The sequence below is a fragment of the Scatophagus argus genome, chromosome 4 (genome assembly GCF_020382885.2).
Source record: "Scatophagus argus isolate fScaArg1 chromosome 4, fScaArg1.pri, whole genome shotgun sequence".
In the NCBI taxonomy this organism is placed as follows: Eukaryota; Metazoa; Chordata; class Actinopteri; family Scatophagidae; genus Scatophagus; species Scatophagus argus.
In genome coordinates, this window is record NC_058496.1 from 25,244,414 (window position 1) to 25,265,604 (window position 21,191).

Genomic DNA, 21,191 nt, shown 5'->3' on the forward strand with positions numbered 1-21,191 from the left:
CTGAACATCCTTACCATCTGTTTCTGTGTGTGTGTATATATATATATATATATATATATATATATATATATATATACACACACATACATATATATATATATATATATATATACACACATACACATATATATGTGTGTACACACATATTGTTCTTGTGTTCTGTATAAAACATCGGCACAGCTCTTGCAGCTCACATCTCTTGCTGTTGCTGAGGTGAGCTGCAACAGCTGCGTCATAGCCGATCTTTCATACAGAACACAAACTACAGTCCCTGTAAACTTGATCTAGACATGACCCAGGCATGAAAAGGACCTTGGACTCTTAGTTGTTATAATTGGAAAACCACTCAGAATTTGTGTAAGTCCAAGACATTAACGCAGAGGCACATTTTAGACATTTAGTGCTCATTTAAAGCGTTGCTGGAGAAAATCTGGTACCACTTTGTTATAAGGCATGCTTTATAAACTGTTTATTAGTAATGGTTTTATAAATAATCAATAAAAAGACAGGTCAGGAATAAGCCACTAGGAAGAGCAACTTTTAGGTGGGCAGCTTGTGAAAAATCTCTCCTCCAACAGTCCAAAGACACATCAATGCACATCAAGTCGACCAGCGTGTGTGAACCAGTCAGGCTTCATCTCCTGCCCAGTGCATGCTGGGATGACCTCCCCACTGACCCTGCGCAGGATAAGTGGGCAAAGATGATGCATGGATAACATGCAGCCTCCTCCAGAATAGCCTGCTCCATCTTTTCACTGGTGCACCATACAGAACGAATATATTGGACAGTTTGCAGAGTTTCTTGATCTGAATACATTTATTAAGAATTTCTTAGTTTTATTGTGAAGTTGCAAGCCTTCAAGATTTATTAATTTTGTTTCTTCACATGGTGCCACAATCTCTTTTGCAATGAAAAAGTGAAAAATTTTAATAGATTAATAGCAGTCCACCTAAGAATATATTAATGAACGGCACACTTGGTGGATTATTGCAATATAAAGCTACTTTGAACAATATCTTTAAGCCTGCTGAGAAATAGTGACCTTTATGACTCACTTCCTAATTAAATATCAGGTCTGCCCTTATGAATTAAAGGGTTGTGGGTTAAGTTAAGTTAAATACATTTTCAAAAGGAACTTTCAAAACCTGACAATTTGTTCTCATTAAGAGCTTATTTCTTATCTGTAAAGCAATAATACATTGTTTCTAATCAATAATAAAACTATTATTTACAACATCAATGCCATCTGAATATAAAGTATGTCTCATCACACAGTGGTACTACAGACTCTTAATTTAAATGCCCCTTTCTTCTGAGTGGAAATCATAAACAGAATGCACAATCTGTCAAGCAACAACCCTGGAGATTTGCTTCAGTTTCCCAATTCATTTAGACGGCATGAAATTCCTTCAGCAGACAGAAAGTGATAAAACAAAGCATACTATAAGTATGCCCAACAAAATCAGGATGGGCCCACAAAACTGAATCCCGCTGCAAAAAAACGTGCTGTATTGTCAGATGTTCTGCTCCCCTGAGCTGCTGAGAAGACGTCTGTTGTGAGTGACACATTCGTGAACGTCTGAACATTCAGTTACCCCCCACTGCCGCGTGAAACTGCCAAAGTGCTGTACAGCTTTCAAGATAGGTAAATAGAATACTTTAATAAGACACGTTAAGTACAAATTTAAAATATTCATATGCAAAATGACTTTGCTGGTGATATCCACTGTACAAAGCCCTGCTGTGCTTCTGGACTCCCACAGTTAAGAAGATCTGTGTAGTCTGTAAACAACATGACACTTGGTTCCTATCTGAAATTAACCCTGTTACTAGAACTCTCTCACTGTTTCTAGTGTCAGAAAGATTTCATTTGTCACACTGTCCTCTCTTGGCTCTGCATGAGGCATGTTCTACATGAGCACTCAGGATCTGAGGATCGTGTCAAAGCAGCTACACATCTTGCCGTGGTTCCCTCTGAAAAACTATTACAAAATAAAATGCTTTGAGCAAAAGTTCTGAAACTCTGAAACCTCGTCTTGGATGACCTGGCTGATGAGAGACGGATCGTGAAAAACATGAAGTACTGCCAGCGGCATACAGCTGTCCGGTTGGCAGTAGATCTTCTGACACCATCTTACTGTCAGAGGGCAGGATCCTTGATAGTCCTGTACATCTGCAATGATGTCACTTCCACGTCTGGGACCTTGGCATTCTGGGGGCGTCCTGTCGGGCTGTATCCGGCCGATCGTCCCATGGGACTGAAGCCCGTGGTGGCACGACCCATGTGGGTGAAACCCGAAGGTCCCGACACAGCACGACGCCGCAGGAACCGGCCTGATGTCACCAGGTCCCCGTAGCCCTGCGCGTGTGAGAAGGCGTAGCCTGAACGGCGGGAGCTGGTGCGTCGCATGCGGGTGCGTCGAGGAGGAGAGGGAAGTTTTGCTTTGTCCTGTCTCACCTTGAACATGACCTGAAAATATGGGCAGACAGTGACTGCGTGAATATGTTGATGAACACTTGCTGACCCATTCTGGGACTCATTAGACACAAGTGATGGAGGTCAAATATTTTGCCCATCTCTGAGAGAGCGACAGTGTGAATCCCACTAGTGAAAATAAGAATAATAATAATAATAAAAACCACCCAAACAAAACAAAAGAAGTTTAATATGGAATGAGGTAACTGTGGGTAACAACTTAAGTGTTTTTTTAGCCTGCATGTGTTTACATTTTGGCAAATTTACATAATTAAAAGCATCCTAAATTAGCTAATAGCCACTCTTGTTTACAACAAACTCATGGATGTGCTCACAACTATCACTGAATTACAAGCAAAATTCAAAACATGACTGATCTCACAGCTCTTGAGTTATAAGCAACATATTTTTTTTTTCTATGATTTCTAAGCAGATTTATGGATGTTTACTCTTTGAATGGATAATGATACCCTCAGAAAGTGAGGGTCACACTCACACCTCACACTTTTAAAACCTCTGCTCTAAAACAACCAGCCTCCACACAACTTCTGGAAAGATCCTAAGTCTAAAAAGGGAGGTGTGAGTTTTCAAAGCAATGCATGTATAACAAGAGCAGCTGCATGTTAGCGAGCATGCAGAGTAAAGCGGTAAGTGTCGAGCAGTTCCATCTGTACCTTGTCATTGATGGTGGGGCAGAGCTGAATCAACAGAAAGCGCCAGGTGACCACAGGAAGGACACAAAGGATGGAGGTGAGGAGGATCGTCAGCCAGATGTTTGGCTGGTTCAGAGAGTTTCGGGCTGTTCCTGGACAAACATACGCATACACAAAGTCTGTATTTCTAAACTTATCAGGCTCTTCTTAAATCACTTATAGACAACAGTCCTGACTATCTAACTTATATGTTACTGTACATGGACCTGAGTCAGTTCTGTTAAAGAAGACAAGTTTAATAAGCAGTGTTGCATTTCCTACTGATCATTTTAGAGATCAGTAAATGCTACTGAGTGAGTGTTTGATCTATACTTAAAGTGAAATTGAATTTTGTCTCTTGTGTCAGGCCGCAAACATACCACACTCAATTCAGACCCTGTATTTAGCAGTATAATTCAACTCATTTGAATGATGCTACCAACTTTACTCTGGAATGAACAAAGTGTTTCTTTAGAGCAGATCAGCCTGCAACCAACACATACGTGGAAATGTACAGAGAGTATGACAGAACGGCAGCCACTGGCCCAGCACTGCGTGTGTGTGTGTGTGTGTGTGTGTGTACGGCAGGATGATGAGTTCACCACTCACCAATGAAAGGGAAGGCTGACGGCAGCAGGAGAAACATGCCGTTGCTGTACATAGTCAACGTGACAGCAAAGTACATAGCCAGGCTTCCCACCACAAATAAAGTGTTCACTGCCGTCCAGTAAGTCATCTCAAATCCCAACTGCAGACACAGAAAAAAAAAAAAACAGATTTAAAAGTTACGATGCCTTTAATTTTAAACAAATGCAAAAGACAAGATTATACCAAAAATAAAGCTTCCTCGTGCCTGGATGGTGACGACAAACATGAGACACGTCTGGGTGAGGAGGGCGAAGGACTGGTAGTCGGCGACGTCCTTGCCGTCGTCCCTGACCGTGTCGTACATGGCCGCGTACGGGATGAAGAAGAGCACCAAGGAGCTGTAGCCGCTGTGGAGGGCACACTTGACAAAGGTCTTCTTGTTGAAGTACAGGTTGAGTTGACCGGGAACGTAGAGCTGAGGATGCTGGATACTCCACTTGACGTCCACATCCTGACCAGCAGAGAGACACAAAGACATGAGCTCAGCTTTGCACGCCTCGAGACTCTTGAAAATCTGATGATGCTTTAAATACATTTTCCTGATCATTTACACACTGTAACTTAACATTGTCAATGCAGGACCTTTGCTCTGAACAGAGTATTTTCACAATGATGTATTATGTAGGAATATTTTTACTTCAATAAAGGATCTGTATGCTTCCTCCACCACCGCTAAGAGGTAATCGGGTAAAGTTTAAAATCAAAAAGAGTCCCCTTGTTGTTCGTCGGCACAAACACACATGAAAACATAGACAGACTGCAGAGTTACCTGATCAAACAGACTCATTCCCAGTACAGGTAGTGCTGTGTACATCAGATTGTAGAGTGTTATGAACCACTCATCATACACCGTCTGAAAGCAAAGTCAAAAGCAGGAAATCTTTTAAGAATTTCTACAACCATGAAAAACTTTTCACTCTCCTGTTTTGTAAAATTGGATGTGGAGACTTTGTACTGCACTGGTATAAAATACCAACGTAGATATTATCAAGAGCTTGATTTTATTCACAATTAATCTTTATTACGAATTACTCGTGTTGCTTTATGTTGCTTTAATCAGAGCTGTTTCTTGTATCATAAGATCACTGCCAGCTGTAATGCACTGTCCATGTTAATCAGTTTTTAATACGTTTGTGATGTTATGTTTGTATTTTAAAAAAAGGCTTTCATTTATCCCCTGTGCAATAAGTGTTCTCAGTTCTAATACATTTTAAACTGTACCTCGACTGCCCGCATGACTGAGCATTTTATTTCCCTTATCATCATTCTGAGTGTTGCAGCTTTTGTTGCCTTTATCTTATCCTGAACTGCTTTCATAGCACTGCTGATGTATTCAGCATGTATTCCCCGTGTGTTTAACTATGTTTATCTCTCACACTTCATGTTTGTGTTTTGACAAAAAAAATGCTGCAAAAGGAATTTCCTTCTGTGCAACAATCAAGACATGAGCTGAAGTGAAACACGGCGATTCATGATTTCAGACTTCTGAACAGGTTTGGTGTTACGTGATTACTCTTTCCCAGTTTGGACAAGAGCAGAGCAGACCCCAAATTAACATGAATACAAGATCAGAATGAATAATCTATCCCTCATTCCCCTACTATAATGATTTCCTCTCTCTCCTCCTTCTCATCCACCTCCTTCTCTCCTCTCTCCCTCTGCCTTACTTCAGTCTCTCACCTGTGCAGAGAAGCCGCAGAAGAAGGCGTACCAGAAGTGGACAAAGGTGAAGGTGAAGTTCTTGTAGAAGAAGTAGCGGAGGAACTTGCACATGCGCAAATAGGACCAGCGACCGTGGACCAGCAGGAGGTGCTGCAGGAAGCGGAACTGGGCGAAGGAGTAGTCGCTGGACAGCACAGCCTGCATGCCCTCCTGACCTGAGATGCCCACACCTATGTGGGCCGCTGTGTGGACGAGCAGAGAGGAAGGATGTTTTAATTTCTCCATATCCAAAGCCAGATAAAATAAAACAAAGTGTGTGTTTGCCATTTGTGAAGAATATCTGAGTAGTATTTTTCTGGATGGTTGGTTGTTCAATTTTTGGCCACTAGGGGGCAGATGCACACCCAAAACAAGCAGAGAGATGCTCACCATGTCATCTGCAGGGTAAACTGTTACGGCGAACATGTTAGCAGCAGTCACAAAGCAATACTATCCGTCATTTGGAGGCATGTTTCTGTGTATCTGAAGGATGTAAGTCCAATAGTCACTCGCCATTTAGTTCTTTTTTGGTTTCCACCTGCTCCTGAGAACAAAGTCTGGCTGTATAGCTGCTCGATGCTCCTCTACGTTCGCACAGCTCGGTGCAGTGTAGTCACTTTTGGGTGTGCAACTAACTTTTCATCATCAGTTAATTTACAGATTATTTTCTTGATCAACTGATAAATAAAAGAAAAACTAAAGAAAAAAAGCAGATTTCCTATAAGGGATGATAAACATGTCCAACTTTGATCTCCATATCATCCCATCATACCTTTGATCATGCTGACATCGTTGGCTCCGTCTCCTATGGCCAGCGTGACTGCCTTCTTGTACTTCTTGACCAGGTCGACGACCTGAGCCTTCTGCAGAGGAGTGACCCTGCAGCAGATCACTGCCTTACACATACATGCCGTCTTCAGGAATTCCTGCTCCATGCTGTGTTCAAGGGCATACGCCTGACGGACCCAGCGGGAAAATAGGAAAGTGATGAAAAGGCAGGAACATGTGAGAATATTACAGCTTAACTGTACAGTGTCAGCAACTGCAGATGTCCATACAGGAGGGAATAAACACGATGTCAGCATGGAAGCCGTCAGAAGGTCATATATCACATTATTTACTGCCTTCATACGCTTGGTCTGACAAACGTTGGGTTACTTTTGCACATTAAATGATCGGGATCATGAGTGATCAGTCATGACTGCCAATCATTTAATGTGCAAGTATGAGAACCAAGTAACAATATAATAATAATAACACATCAATGACAAACACCAAGCTTCTGTTTTTCTTTTCTAATTAAAGTTTTGACTCATTTTAAACCAAATATGTCATAAGAAAATAAAAAAACTCTTTGCTGTAGCCAAAGCTGTCTTCATCAAATTTTTCCGATGGACTTCCAGAAACATTTACTGAGGAATGTTCCATCTTTTGAATTCCTTCCTTTTAAAGTGTTTTTTTAAAGTATTTTTTTTGTCATTTGGCATTGTAATTAAAACTTGGTACGACGTACCAGGCTGTGTCCGCTGATAACCAGGCCATATTCTCCGTTTGCCATCTCGTCGCTCGAACTTTGACCCACAGGCCCGTCTGGCAGAAACACCGAATCGTCCATTTCGTCTGGTTTCATGGAGATCTGTGCATTTCTGCTCCACAAGAAAATAATAAAAAAAAAACTGATGGATGCGTGGAAGAGTTTCATGATCAGCTTGTGAAAATGATAATCGCTCAATTCCTCAAGTTCAAGTACTTTGCCTGACCTCAGCTCCTGTCTCACATCCTCAGGCGAGTTTCCTGAGATGATGAAGACATCCTTCATCTCCTCCCGCAGTAAGTTGCATGAGTAACCAATGTTCTCTGCAGTTTCTGCACAACAAATATTAAACAACAGTAAGAGATGAGCCACAAGTACAAAGTGCAAAACAAATATAAAGGTCATCTAAATATAACAACATGAAGAGCTACATTTAGCATGACTCTGCATGATGTTTGTGCCAGGATCAGGAACTGGTGCAGCTGGAAACATGAGCAGTCAGACTAAAAATGCTTATTTGGAAGAGAAACAAAGGCAAATGGTAAACTTATACACAAAGTGTCTGTGACAGAAATCCAAAACCTAACTTCTCATTCAGTGTTCGCAGTGTTCTTCTATTTTCAGAGATTATTACATGACATTTTTTTATTATTAGAAAAAACGGCATGGGTCCACTCACTGTCTGTTTTATCTGCAAATAATGTATTTTAGATCAGGGATTCACAAACAGACAAGGGTCCTCCGCCAGAAAAAAACGTTGACTTTTAGATGTTTTATTACAGAAAGTGTTTGAAACCCATGACCAAAATAGACATACACTATGCACTGGGTCACAGTCATGCTGGAATAGAAAAGGGCCTTCCCCAAACTGTTGCCACAAAGATGGAAGCATAGCATTGTCCAAAATGTCTTGGTATGCTGAAGCATTAAGATTTCCCTTCAATTGAACTAAGGAGCTAAGCCCAACCCCTGAAAAACAGCCCCGTGAAGAGGTGTATCTGCATACTTTTGTCTACATAGTTTATGTTCTGTCATTGTGTGACAGTATTGTACAGCCAAAAGAACCCTGGACCCTGGTACCTGGAGCCCACTTTAAAAGCTGTCAGACTGGCTGTTAAACTGTCTGATCACCCCGATGCTCATTTTCAGCTCTCTCATCATATTTGAAGTTATGTACCTTGCTTGTCACCAGTCAAAACCCAGATTCTGATGTCGGCTTTGGACAGCTGCTCAATAGTCTGAGGTACTCCGTCTTGCAGCTTGTCCTCTATTGCTGTAGCACCCAGAAGCTGAACACACATTTAGACACATAATCAGCATGTGGACCATCTGAGTAAAAAATTCTGCTCTATACAAATCTGGTTGTGTTTTCACAATATGAGCTTTACTGGGATTTTTTTCCTCACCAACAGATCCTTTTCGATCTCCTCGTACAGCTGATCCAGTTTGCCCTCCCGGTCGTCCAGCTCAGTGCTGGCCTTATGGTGGCGCTGTTGCCACTCGCTGAAATACTCCTCATCCAGATCCTTATAGGCCAGCACCAGAGTCCGTAGGCCCTCCCCTGCAAACTCCTACAGATTGGCATACACATACTTATATGAATGAATGCTGCACATGTGCACTATATTGCCAAAAGTATTCGCTCATCTGCCTTTACACACATATGACACACACATATTTAAGTGACATCCCAATCCATAGGGTTTAATACAATATCAACTCTTCTGGGAAGGCTTTCCACAAGGTTTAGGAGTGAGTTTATGGGAATTTTGGCCATTCTTCCAGAAGCACATTTGTGATGTCAGACACTGATGTTGGATGAGAAGACCTGGCTCGCAGTCTTCGCTCTAATTCAGTCCCAAAGGTGTTCTATCGGGTTGAGTTGATGTCTTTCCCAATGGCTTCCATTTTGTTATAATACCATTGAAAGTTGACTGTGGAATATTTAGTAGCGAGAAAATTTCACGACTACAGTACCACGCTGGAATTTACTGAGCTCCTGAGAGCGGCCCATTCTTTCACAAATGTTTGTAGGAGCAGTCTGTAGGTGCTTGATTTTATACACCTGTGGCCATGGATGTGATTGAAACACCTGAATTCAATTATTTGGATGGGTGAGTGAATACTTCTGGCAATATAGTGATAGTCATATACTGATGGTATCTGAAGATATAAACAGAAGTGAAACTCATGCGCACAGCTGTGTAACTTTAGCAGCCCAGGCAAGAAAAAGGAGGAGAGGAGAGAAGGCAAACTGGTGGATAATCATTTGTTTGTCTTTACTACAACATGAACTCAACAAGAACAAACTGAAACATACTGAGAAGAGAGGAGAAGACTGGAACAGAAGAATAAATGAAACAGAATTCAGAAGAGAAGCCTCGTCTGCACATGTGAAGCCTGATACAACTTGTTCCTCTGTACTGCAAAGCTCTGATGTTGTCCATAAGTGATTTAAAACATGTCATCAAGCCTTAATCTCGTTCATAACCTATGCATCTGTAACACGTTTTTAAAGATTTAACCTTCTGATTGAATCATTGGACTTTGTGCAGAGAGTCATAGACTTTTGGTGAAGGGAAGCTGTAGATGTAGACTGATGCATTTTGGCCTCTTTTTGGGATTTCATCTTTACAAATCAGACTTGTGAGAGGTTTTTGGAGGAATCTTCTGAGGATCCAACTTCACGTTCACAGCCAGATGGAGGAGATGCACATTAAACCGAAATTTGTAAGTATAAACACACACAAACACAGCTGATACGTGATGAAAGAACCAACACACAGACGCGCTCATCCAAACATCCAGCACATAAAGCAGAACAAAACCATAAAAAGATTCAGATAAAGCATATGAATCAAATCTCAAGAACATTTTCCTACACACACACACACACACACGTGCACAGAGTAATATCACTGACATTAAGGTGCTCTGTAGTGACATCCATCAGCTTGTTGCAGGACTGATGCAGCCTCTCGTAGATGATCGTGTCTGCGCCTTTACAGTAGAGAGAGAGCTTCCCCTCAGGACTCCGAACTGTGTACACACACAAACATGAGAGCAAATATTTGTTCTGTTTTCAAGAAACGCTAGCGACAAAAAGCCAAAAGTCAGTGGATTACATACCTATGACGGACATCCTCTTGCGGACATTGTTAAAATCCAGGATGGCCAGGAGTTCGTAGCTGCGCTGCTGTCCCATTTCCATGATGGAAACGCTGTCTGGTGTACGTGAGCGGAAGACAAATCCAAAGTTTCTGGCCGCCGTCACCAACGCTCCCTCGTCTGGAGACTGGGCCTGGTAGAAAATCTCACCTGAGGGAGCAAAAAAAAATCATTTTATTTGTCAGTGGAGCAAGAAGAATTTGTCTCCAAGCTCTAGTTAAGTAAAATAACAACAATTAAACCTTCAGGCTTAGGTAGAGCTAGTAATTTTCAACCGCTTTATTTATTTATTTATTTTACAAAACAACAAACAACAAACTTTGTGCTTTGCTTGAATGAGATTTGCATGAATGTATCCGGACACTAAAAGACAGAAGTCAGAAACACTTCATCCCTCTTCACCTTCTTTCTTTTCTTCCACCATGACGGTGTGGCACAGGGCCAGCAGTCTGAAGAAGGCTTGGACCTCTGGGTTCTCCAGCTTCACCGCCTCCACCAGGGCATGGTCATGGAACATGAAGCGTGGGTCAGCCAGCGGGTTGAAGGAGAAGTCCACTGTCTCTGTGTGCTGTTGAGAGAGAGACAGAGAGGGACAGAGAGGAGGACAGGTCGTCATGATTTAATCCATCCATCCATTTTCTATACCGCTTATCCGTCAGGGTCGCGGGGGAGCTGGAGCCTATCCCAGCTGACTACGGGCGAGAGGCGGGGTTCACCCTGGACTGGTCGCCAGTCAATCGCAGGGCCAACACACAAAGACAAACAACCACACACACACACACACACACACACTCACGCCTAGGGACAAGGGTTAGGGTTAGAGTAGACAGTTAACCTAAAGTGCACGTTTGTGGGAGAAAACCCACGCAGGCACAACGAGAAAATGTATCATCATGATTTAATGCAGTGAAATCAAGATTTTCTTGACAATTATTCCTTGGTTAAGTAACTGTAGCATTGATTAAATCCATTGGTTCACAGTAATGGAAGCTTTTTAAAAATGCAAAACACAGCCTAACATGCTGAATTTGCTGCTAAGTACAGTATGAGGACTTTCTGAATATACATCACCAAAGAGCAACTCACCTCAGTAATTTCTAGTCTTTGGCCTGTGTAGTCATAAACATCCCCTGAAAAGAAGAGAAAGGAAATGAATGAAAGCCATAAGTGCTGAATGTACATAAAAAACACAACCGGTTACAGGATGGATATAGAAGAAAGCAGCCTGAAAGAAATAAATGACTTGTGATTTTTAGTTAGGATGCATTTCTCTTGTTGATATTCACATTTCTTCTTGAATTATTTTTTTGGGGGATTTTTCCTTGCAGACATGAATGATTTTATTTATTGATTTTTTATTTTTAGATTCCTTTCATTGTCTATTTCTACATGAGTAGTCAGTAGAGGCCCTTACGATGTGATGTGAGCCTAATGTCGATAATATTGGTAAATGTATTAATTAGAATAACTCAGTGTCACGCTCATTTTGATATTTGTACCATACATTGATTTGCAGGTACACAAATGAGAATGTATTAGAATGTTCCTGGAGGAGCTCTGGAGCAGTCACAATCATAAGGGCAGCTCCCTCGCTGACTTTTTTGGATATGATAGAAGGTGCATATTCCCTGTATTTGGATCTTAGAAGAATCTTACCATAACATTTGCCGTTGATGGAGCACTTGTTGAAGGTCATGATGTTCTGCGTGAGTGTCCCTGTTTTGTCACTAAAGATATACTTGATTTGGCCGAGCTCCTCGTTCAGAGTGGTGGTACGAGCCTCGGCGGGGGTGTCGTTTCTTGAGTAGTACATCTTTCTGTCCCAATCAATGTAGAAGCTGTTCCCCAGCCGAATGATCTCCATACTGGGTAAAAGATGCAGATACAGGTTTGAGAAGAAGCAAATATGATTTTGGTATTTATACAATTGTTGACCTAAAATAAAGTTAAATAACAGGCAATTTCACACACGTTATTACCTAACATAGAGAGAGATGGGCACCACAGTGTTGAGGATGATGACGTAGGACCAGAATGTGAGGAAGGCGGAGAAGGAAGCATTGTTGCCATCTTGTCTTGGCAGGAAGACTGTGAACTTTGAGCCTTCGTGCAGCTCCCAGATGTAGTTTCCTATTGCCAGGATGGTGCACATGACGGCCAGGAAGCCAAAAATCTGCATTGAAAGTTTTCAGAATTTAGAGGTCAAAAGTCAGACAGATATTTCACGTAAGAGGTCAAACTCTTCAGCCACCTTTGTCAATACACGTGTGGTCAAAAACATAACAGACTGAGGCATTAAACAGTAATCTTGAAATCCCAACTGTGCAAGATCAAAAATTTTAAACGATGATGTATTGTAGTAAATTGGCAGCAAAATGACCAACACTTCTAATTACAGTACAGCTGGCCATCCTGAGATCAGATAAACAGGTGGATAATTTAATGACTCACACAAAGGACGAGGACATTCATCAGATGGTCTATACTGGTCCTCTTGAATGTGCTCTTCCCACAGTTTTGCATCAGCTTCGTCTCTGGACCTGCAGAAGAGGAGCAGAAACATGTAGGACCTCATATGGTCTTAATTCGACCTCATATGGTCTTAATTAGAAGTGCATTTCCAAGTGAAGTAAGTCAGCACAGGGTGTGATCTTAACCTCTGTTTTTCATTTCACTCTCTTAACAGGGTAACAATGTTAACAGTTTCCACTAGTTCCTTTTAAAACATGTCCTTCCCACCTCCAAACAGCACCAGTCCAAAGCACCACTCGGTGTTCCTCAGTGTGCAGCCTCGCAGAAGGATCTTCTCGTTGTCCAGCGGGTATTTCTGACCGGCGCAGGTCAGCGTTCCCTTGAAGCGGTCTAGGCGGTTGTTGGGGGGTTCACAGCGTACCTCGCCTTGAGGGAGAGAGAGGTGACCCAGCAGATTTGAAGTTGTGCTCAAAATGAATTAAATGTATTCATTTAATTACTGTGTGTCTGTTAATGGCAGAAGTTTCAACATCTTTGTGTTCAACTCATTTATCATATAGAGTCAGTTTAGGAGATAATGCAGAACCAAAAAAAAAAAAAAGTCCAAAAAAATTCTACTTCTTTGAAGAAATGAAACTTAAATTAATGAAAAACAACAAAGAGCTGCAATAGAGAGAACTCAAAGTACGGACAAGAAGCGGGGACATGTTTTCGCCTTACAGAAAGATCTGATGACAGTATTGGTGAGCTGAGGTGGGACCTCGACTCCCCTTTTCGAAAAACTGAAAGCGATTCTCTTGCTCTTATCATAGTAAGCAAAATCTCAGTGGTACTTAATATGGGAAGTGAAAGAAATGAGTCACCGCATGAACAATTATGTACAGCTTCTCCACATAGGAGGAGGTTTATTGTCTTTTGTCTTCTTTAATCTTACCATTGAAGTCTGCCAACTTTTCAATGTCATCTCCCAGGTCTCCTGTTACGGTCAGGGCCTGTCTCACCTTCAGGTTCGTCTCTCTGGTGAGGAGCGGTGGACCATTAAGAGAGGAGAGAAGGGGAAGGGTGATACAGTGGAGACAGAAAAACGACGATATGAGGGGTTGAAGAGAAGCAGAAACGAGACTAGAAACACTGAGATAAAGACTAACCCATCCAGTTCTGCTGTCTCGATGTACACCAGGTTCAGAGGTTCACTGCTGGAAAGCAACAGGAGGTCAGCCTGAAATTACAGAAATCTGTTGTATCAGAATGAAGCCACCAGGTTTCTTATTCCTCTTTTGGAGCTACATACTACACAGGTGTCCAACATATTTGGGCGACAGCTGCCTGCCTGCAGTACTGTGAATCTGATCAATAACAGAGACACAGGCAGCAATTTCTGGCAATAAAATGTCTTCGGTGAAACAATGAATATTGCAAACTCCTAAAAATTATTTTTTTGGTGTGTGCGTGTGCGCATTTGTTACTCACGGTAACAAACTGGTTGTTTTCCAGCTTGATGATGTCTCCCACCTGAACATCCATCCATTTTTCGCTCCGTAGTCTGGGAACAGGAAACAGGTTGGTAAGTGGATGTCTGGACTCTCTCTGTGTGTGTGTGTGTGTGTGGACTTGTAGAGTTCAGAGAAAACATAGAAAATAAACTGTCTGAGGGACTAGAAAAAGCTCTGAACACCAGGGTCATGCTAATATGATTTCCCTGTGCTTCACTGCATGCTCCTGCCAGTTTCCTGTATTATCTGTCTGCCAGTGAGAGTGAAAATTTATAACTTAGCTACAATACAAATAGGATTCAGGATTTTTCAGGGTTCAGTTCTGCTGATTCAGATTTGTGGGCAGCAGGTTTACTTTAACCTTTCTATTACACTAATGCTAACTTAAACAATGTAAATGAATAATGACAAGAAGCATTTCCATCTCTGATAATAATGCTCATATTCAAAACCTTTGTAGGCAAGATTCATCAGATTCATCCATCCATCCATTTTCTATACCGCTTATCCGTCAGGGTCGCGGGGGAGCTGGAGCCTATCCCAGCTGACTACGGGCGAGAGGCGGGGTTCACCCTGGACTGGTCGCCAGTCACAGGGCCAACACACAAAGACAAACAACCACACACTCTCACACTCACACCTAGGGGCAATGTAGAGTAGCCAATTAACCTAATGTGCATGTTTTTGGTATTGTGGGAGGAAGCCGGAGTACCAGGAGAAAACCCACGCAGGCACAGGGAGAACATGCAAACTCAGAGAACACACATAGAAGGGCCCAGACCGGGATTCGAACCTGGAACCCTCTTGCTATGAGGCAACAGTGCTAACCACTGCACCACCGTGCTGCCCTCATCAGATTCAATCAATGGTTAAAAGTTTATTCGTCTGACTGCTTTTCTTGAACCAGAAAAGAAATTTTGCATTTGTACTTGTCAATTCAAGCCCCCCTTTACATATTTACCAAGGATCTAGTGAACATGGAGAAAACATCCTGCAGCTGCTTCCCGTGGCATCCTAAACACTGAGCAAAGAGCTGCTGCTCGGCAGCCAATGAGAGCACAGCCAGGAGGAAAGACAGACACCACATACATCCAAATATTTTTAGACAGCACACCAAAGATTTCTAAAAATACAGCCAGTGTCTGGAGTTAAAATGAAATCCCAAACATAATATGTTTGTCTCATTTCATCAGTAAAATTATTTATAGCATGTTGACCACATGCACTGTATATAATAATAGATCAACAGGTTCCAACTTTCCATCTTTCACAAACGTGATTAACTTTTAACAAAACGCGAAATACATTTGAATTAAATTTTAAAGAGGACCTAGTGCGACATCTCTTCCTCGGGATTATACATCTGGAAACAATTGAGTTTGGCTGCTTTGAAACAGACATCAGGCATTCATTCAGTGAAATGAACTAAACTAAATTAGAAAACAAAATTACACCCACTTTCACCTTTGTACGACTTTCAGTTCTTCTGTTTACACACAAGTCCACTGGAAATTTTTGACCTTCCTTATATCCTGTACTTCCGTCTGTATGTGTGTTAGAAAACTGTGTGTCTCAGGAAGCAGCTGCAGATTGGTGCGGAGTGCTGGTTTGATATCCTGTTGATATCCTGTTCTGCTGTTTCAAATATGTGAGGTATGCTTGATTTGTACCAGGGATCTGATGGTCATATGGGCTTTTTTATCCATCCTTTACCTGTCTGCAATGTAAATGCCCCCTGATGGCGCCTCTACAAATACACAAAAACCAGCATGAGGCTACCTGAAACTGGATGGGTTAGCAGAGGTGTGTTTCCCATGATTCATAGTACATGAACAAACTAAAGTATACACATAAACATACTTTCTGTCAATGAGGACTTGAACTTTTCTGTTGTTGACTTGATTGTCGCTTCTGTGGCGATTCTGCAAAGAAAACACACACACACACACACACACACAATGAAACACAACTGAGTCAGTTCACAAGATACTTTGAATGTTCAACTGCTGATAGTTAACATACTGTGTTAAATTTCTACCTCCCATTTTAACCGCCAGTCCCACCTTGAAGGCGTCTCCTTTTCTACACTTCCTGATCACTATTTATTTCTGTCAGTGAGACACAGTGTCGCCCAGTGAGACAGTCAGGATGACTGCTCTCTCTTTTGTGATCACCGACATAATTTCCAGATTTTTGTAGCTCTTCATTACTTTTACTGAAGCAATTTAATGTTAGTTTATGGAACAAGTTAGTTTATTACTGTTTCAACCACTCTAATTTCACAGCTGAGATTTTAGGTCAGTGAAGCTTTGCCCTGAACAGAAGTTCACATACTTCCTTTAGTTCAGATGCTAAAGGGCTTAAGTCCAGACAGATGTACAGTAGAAAAGAAAGTTACAGTTTAAAAGAAAATTAACTTGCTTGTTTGAGTTTTATGTTCCACTTTCTGGCAGGTAAAGGTCAAGACTGCTTTCACCTTTTGCTTTACTTTGTTTGCTAACATGCCTGGAATGCATTAGGTAAATCAACAGAAATGTAAATTTTTGTTGCATCCCAATTTATTCCCAATTTTTTGGCTTGTAAGCCCATAAAATGAAACACGTGGCATGCATGCAACCCCTTGTGATCAGTCTGCCGGCTGTGATCAGTTCTACTGAAGACATTAAAAAAACCCAAAACAAAGGGTTGAGGGTCTGACAAAACTTTGACAGGCATAACTTTGTGCAGTATCAGTGTTTTTTCATCTCCTGGTTCCTCAAACTTACTTTGCCATTAGTCCCCAATTTGTTCTGTAACTGTGAAACTAATGGAAAATGAAGCCTGATCCTAATCCCCAAAAACTGTTGTCTGTATGTAAAAAACAGAACATTCTATATTTGGAGTGAAAATTAAATGATCTCTCGAGCAGACACACAACAGCCTTGTCTCTATGTAAAACAGTGGAGCCCGTAAACCTGTCCTTCCACTGCAGCTTTCCCAACACTGCTGATTGTTGTTTCACTCTTTTGCAAGGTCATCCACCTTGCCATAAATGGTCATTCTTGAGTACCTAACAGTACAGTGTACCTGCTGAGATCAAATCAAGCCTGAACACAGAAAAACAGGAACAGATGGGTGCCGCTGGTGAGGACCGTTTAGGATCACCAGCACGGCCAAACAAAAACATTCTTGGTCTCCTTGTGGAGCTAATGTTTAACCCATGACAATGCTAATTTGTCTTGTGTGGTTTGCAGTGAGGTTATAGGATGACACACACACACACACGCACACTTGATTGACCTTGACAGCCAAAACAAAAAGTAATTTTCCTTTCTTTGTTTTAGAGGTATGTTGTTTTTGTTCTGTTTCGGTTCATGTGAAGCGATGAAAGAATAAGAAAACAGTCTGACCATTAACCCCACCCAAACTACTTTCCTGATGATCGTATGGTACAGGAGAGCTGTAATGAAGGTGCTTGTTTCTTAATCAGGCTCAACCGCCATATGACATAATATGGTGTCACCGGAGGAGAACTACATCACAGCATTTTCACAAAAAGGCTTGACGAAACAGTCTGTGGAGCAATCACTTCACAGAAAAGGGACCGATTCCCCGAATTCAGAGCATGAATGTAGTGGGCACCTGCTGATTTTCAAATTTAAGGTTTCTATTTGCCAAGACGCTCCTTGAAATAACGGAAAGTGGTAGCCTGAGGACAAGTGAGGTTAAACTGTGCTTGAAAGAAACGTTTATAAAACAGAGACACAGTCAATATGGCGACCTTAATCTGACGTTGAGCAGACTGATAAACCCATGCACGAACAAACAAATGTGCATTACTTTTGATAAAGTGCAGTGAAAATGAGATCCAGCGGAGTGTGTTTGCACACTGATGCCAGTGAAACTTTTTTCCAGTCAGAGAGTAAATGATGATTATCAGCAACATGACATAACTCTTCCAAAAAGTCTTTTCTGACCTGCTCCCTTTACAGTTAGGGTGTGGTTAAGTTGGAAAATGGAACACACTATATAAAAGGAAAAATGGAAAGTACTTGGCTGAGGTTAGGGACAGATCACCTTCAGTTCACGGTTAAAAGCCAGTTGGTAAGAACAGGTTTTTGCTCTTAGCGTCTCAACCATCCACCCTCACCTCAATCCTGAGACTTTCTGGGACAGTCGAACAATCTCTCATTACTGCCATCTTTGCCACTCAAAGAGGACAGTCTTTGTTCACATAAACTCAAGAGGTTCCTTTTCAGTTTAATGCCAACATATGTCATTTTAAGCCCCTGCTTCTCAAAGTGAGAGCTCTTTTTTGAGACATGCTGCGCTAATTAATTACCAGACAGTGAAAATACAAAGTGATCGATCAGCTGAGCTTAATAAGACATATAATGAAGCATCTTCCCTTTGGATTCCTTAGTACTTGCCAGTGTCAACTATTGCAAAATTAAATATTCTGTATAACCTTTACTGTGTCATGTAAACATTTTGGGAGCTACTGTTTTAGGTCAGCCAAACTACTAACTACTACTAACATGAATTACTATTTCTATTAGTATGTGTATTCTGGTGTAGACATAAATCAGTTTTAAAAATTACGAATATTTATAAATAAATCATAGGATGACTTGGCCTCGGTAGAAGTATGGGTGTCTCTCAGCGTTTTCAGGTTTGTTTACTGCACTAACACATCTAAAATCAAAGTAGTGACACTTATTAAATTCATTAAATGCTACAAAACACGTTTTCGAACATGCTTACGATATCATCCATGGCATCTTTGGCGGCGGTGACTGACAGCACAAGAACCAGAGGCACGACAGTGGTGAACCAGGACAGAGACGAGATCTGAGGAATCACCTGGAGAACACAGTCAACACACAGTCGATATGAGGCACAGGTTAGGCCATGTGACGAGAAAGAACATTTGAAAGCTGGCTCTTGATGTTTTACTAAATGTACAGTAAAGATTCAATGGGATCGTGTCAGCCATTGCAAGGAACTTTCAAACCCTGAGGAATTCTGATTCACAAACAGACAACAAGGACTTTAACTTATATAGAAAATACATGACAGTGTTGGATATAAATCATTGAAAAGCTGTCCCCTCCAGTTCCTCTGAGTCTGTCAGCAGATCAACTACAGCAGACAGCCTCTGTGTTGCAACTTGACTGTGTTCCACATGATGAGGCAATTTCCTGTGCTGGATATTCCACTTGCTTAATCTCATTGCACTTGATCCATTCACATCCTGTCTAGTTAACGACACACTGTGAGAAAAGGCAGTGTTAGTCTTCCAACGAAACACGCACACCTCATTCTAAGAGTTCCTGGGGAAAGGTATGACTTATTGTGCAGTTAGAGTCTGATAAAACACACAGCGCTGCTCGTTGTGAAACAATGGAGAGTGTTTTCATTCATTTCTATACCGCTTATCCGTCAGGGTCGCGGGGCGTGAGTGTTTTCCGTACACTGATTTATGTGTGGCGGCTCGCCAGAACATCAGCATTGACCACAGCATGTTAATTTTCTAATCAATTAGTTAATCAACACTAGTTAATTTTTTTGGTTATTTAATATGAGTAAATCATACAAGTGGAAAAGCTGAACAGTTGACCAGTGGGATAAGCTGTCCAGTCGATTTGTTTTGAATATTTCAAAGCTTTGATCAATGTTGCTGTCGGAGGGGGGATGGCTATAGCGATGAAGAGAGAGATGTAGGAGAGGACGAGGATGGCAACCAGCTAGGGCAGAAGCAACAGGTGAGGTTATATATCAGTTTGCCTCTTGGTAATTAAAACTCTTGGCAGTGAATTACCTTATATATGGTGTCATTTTACAGCACATGTACTGCACATGTATGCATTTGTTTCCCTCACCTGGAGCACCAGCAGAAACAGGAAGTAGGCGTTAGCGATCCTCTGGAACTGCTCAAACAGATTAAGAGGTAGGAAGGTGAAGAGATTATACTTGGAGGTCTTGATGGCGTTATTCTGTAAGAGGTATGAAAGGAGGAAGAATCAGTATTAAGACACAGACAATCAGTCAATGGGGCATGAGGCTAACACCTTAGCATTATCTAAACTAGGGTTAACGGGAAAAGTTACAGAGCAAACAGTTCAAGCCAATATCAGCTTGTTAATCTTAAACAGCAATCTGCCATTTATTAACTTGCCGCAAATGAGCAATGGATTGAGGCTAACAAAGCAGAGCTACAGGCAATCCAACTTGAGCAAACGGGGCTAACAGATAGAATGGTTGCCAATAATCTAATAAAATAATTGTTCAGTGATGTTATTTTAGTATGTTGTTAATATTGTTTCATTTTGCAGTTCATTATCTCAAAAATGATCATGATCATCACAAAGAGGTTTTTAGATAGTCTGCATCCTGTGTGTTCTAGAGGAATGCTAATTCAACATTAAGGTAGCCAGAGAAAGATCATTACCATTCATTACAAAGTTGTAACTGCCAATGTGACTTTATGCACTATTATGTGATAAGACAGAAGTGTGGTAGGTAATTATAGAACAAGTATTTGGTCCTTTGGAGATTCAAATTAAAAGACTGAAAGAAGGCAGGTATGGCAGTAGTGGAAAAGAAGTTGGAAGATGTAGGCCATAAAGCAGAGACCTTGTTTTTAACCAGATAGTCCACTTTTATGGCATCCTGAATGAATAAAAGGTCACCCTCACCATGAATGATAACTATGATGATATGATGATAACAATGTGATCATCTACACTGATGAACAATAACATTCTGTAAACAGTGGCAACCATCACACACTGCTCGTCCCAGCTGTGTCGGCTGCTTGGCGGTAGCTAAATGGATATTTATGACCTGATAACTGCTGTATGTTGGACAGAGAAATAAAAATATATCCACAAATATGAGGAATATGAAGAGGAATGAGGTTGATCCACAAAATGTTGTCATTTTCTTTTCTTAGACGTAACCAAACGTCCTTCAAACATGTCTTTGCTGTACTAGTCTAATGCCAGCAAATATAATATACTGTCAG

General features: G+C 41.3%; 1 protein-coding gene across 1 annotated transcript in view; it reads right to left on the reverse strand.

The window, feature by feature from the left end:
- Nucleotides 1-881: 881 nt before the first annotated feature.
- Nucleotides 882-21,191, reverse strand: part of LOC124057584 (probable phospholipid-transporting ATPase IM) — a 38,183-nt gene continuing 17,873 nt past the window's right edge. The window contains exons 4-28 of the mRNA XM_046385991.1: nt 20,047-20,160; nt 18,929-19,027; nt 16,046-16,107; nt 14,163-14,235; nt 13,841-13,911; nt 13,627-13,709; nt 12,960-13,118; nt 12,672-12,760; nt 12,200-12,393; nt 11,877-12,085; nt 11,307-11,350; nt 10,623-10,788; nt 10,182-10,370; nt 9,976-10,091; nt 8,459-8,623; nt 8,230-8,341; nt 7,279-7,384; nt 7,032-7,164; nt 6,291-6,474; nt 5,498-5,721; nt 4,587-4,670; nt 4,023-4,268; nt 3,779-3,917; nt 3,152-3,282; nt 882-2,471 (exon numbers count right to left, since the gene is read on the reverse strand). Coding sequence (XP_046241947.1) covers nt 2,142-2,471; nt 3,152-3,282; nt 3,779-3,917; nt 4,023-4,268; nt 4,587-4,670; nt 5,498-5,721; nt 6,291-6,474; nt 7,032-7,164; nt 7,279-7,384; nt 8,230-8,341; nt 8,459-8,623; nt 9,976-10,091; nt 10,182-10,370; nt 10,623-10,788; nt 11,307-11,350; nt 11,877-12,085; nt 12,200-12,393; nt 12,672-12,760; nt 12,960-13,118; nt 13,627-13,709; nt 13,841-13,911; nt 14,163-14,235; nt 16,046-16,107; nt 18,929-19,027; nt 20,047-20,160 — 3,522 coding nt within the window. The 3' untranslated portion in view covers nt 882-2,141. The remainder of the gene's footprint in view (nt 2,472-3,151; nt 3,283-3,778; nt 3,918-4,022; nt 4,269-4,586; nt 4,671-5,497; nt 5,722-6,290; nt 6,475-7,031; nt 7,165-7,278; nt 7,385-8,229; nt 8,342-8,458; nt 8,624-9,975; nt 10,092-10,181; nt 10,371-10,622; nt 10,789-11,306; nt 11,351-11,876; nt 12,086-12,199; nt 12,394-12,671; nt 12,761-12,959; nt 13,119-13,626; nt 13,710-13,840; nt 13,912-14,162; nt 14,236-16,045; nt 16,108-18,928; nt 19,028-20,046; nt 20,161-21,191) is intronic.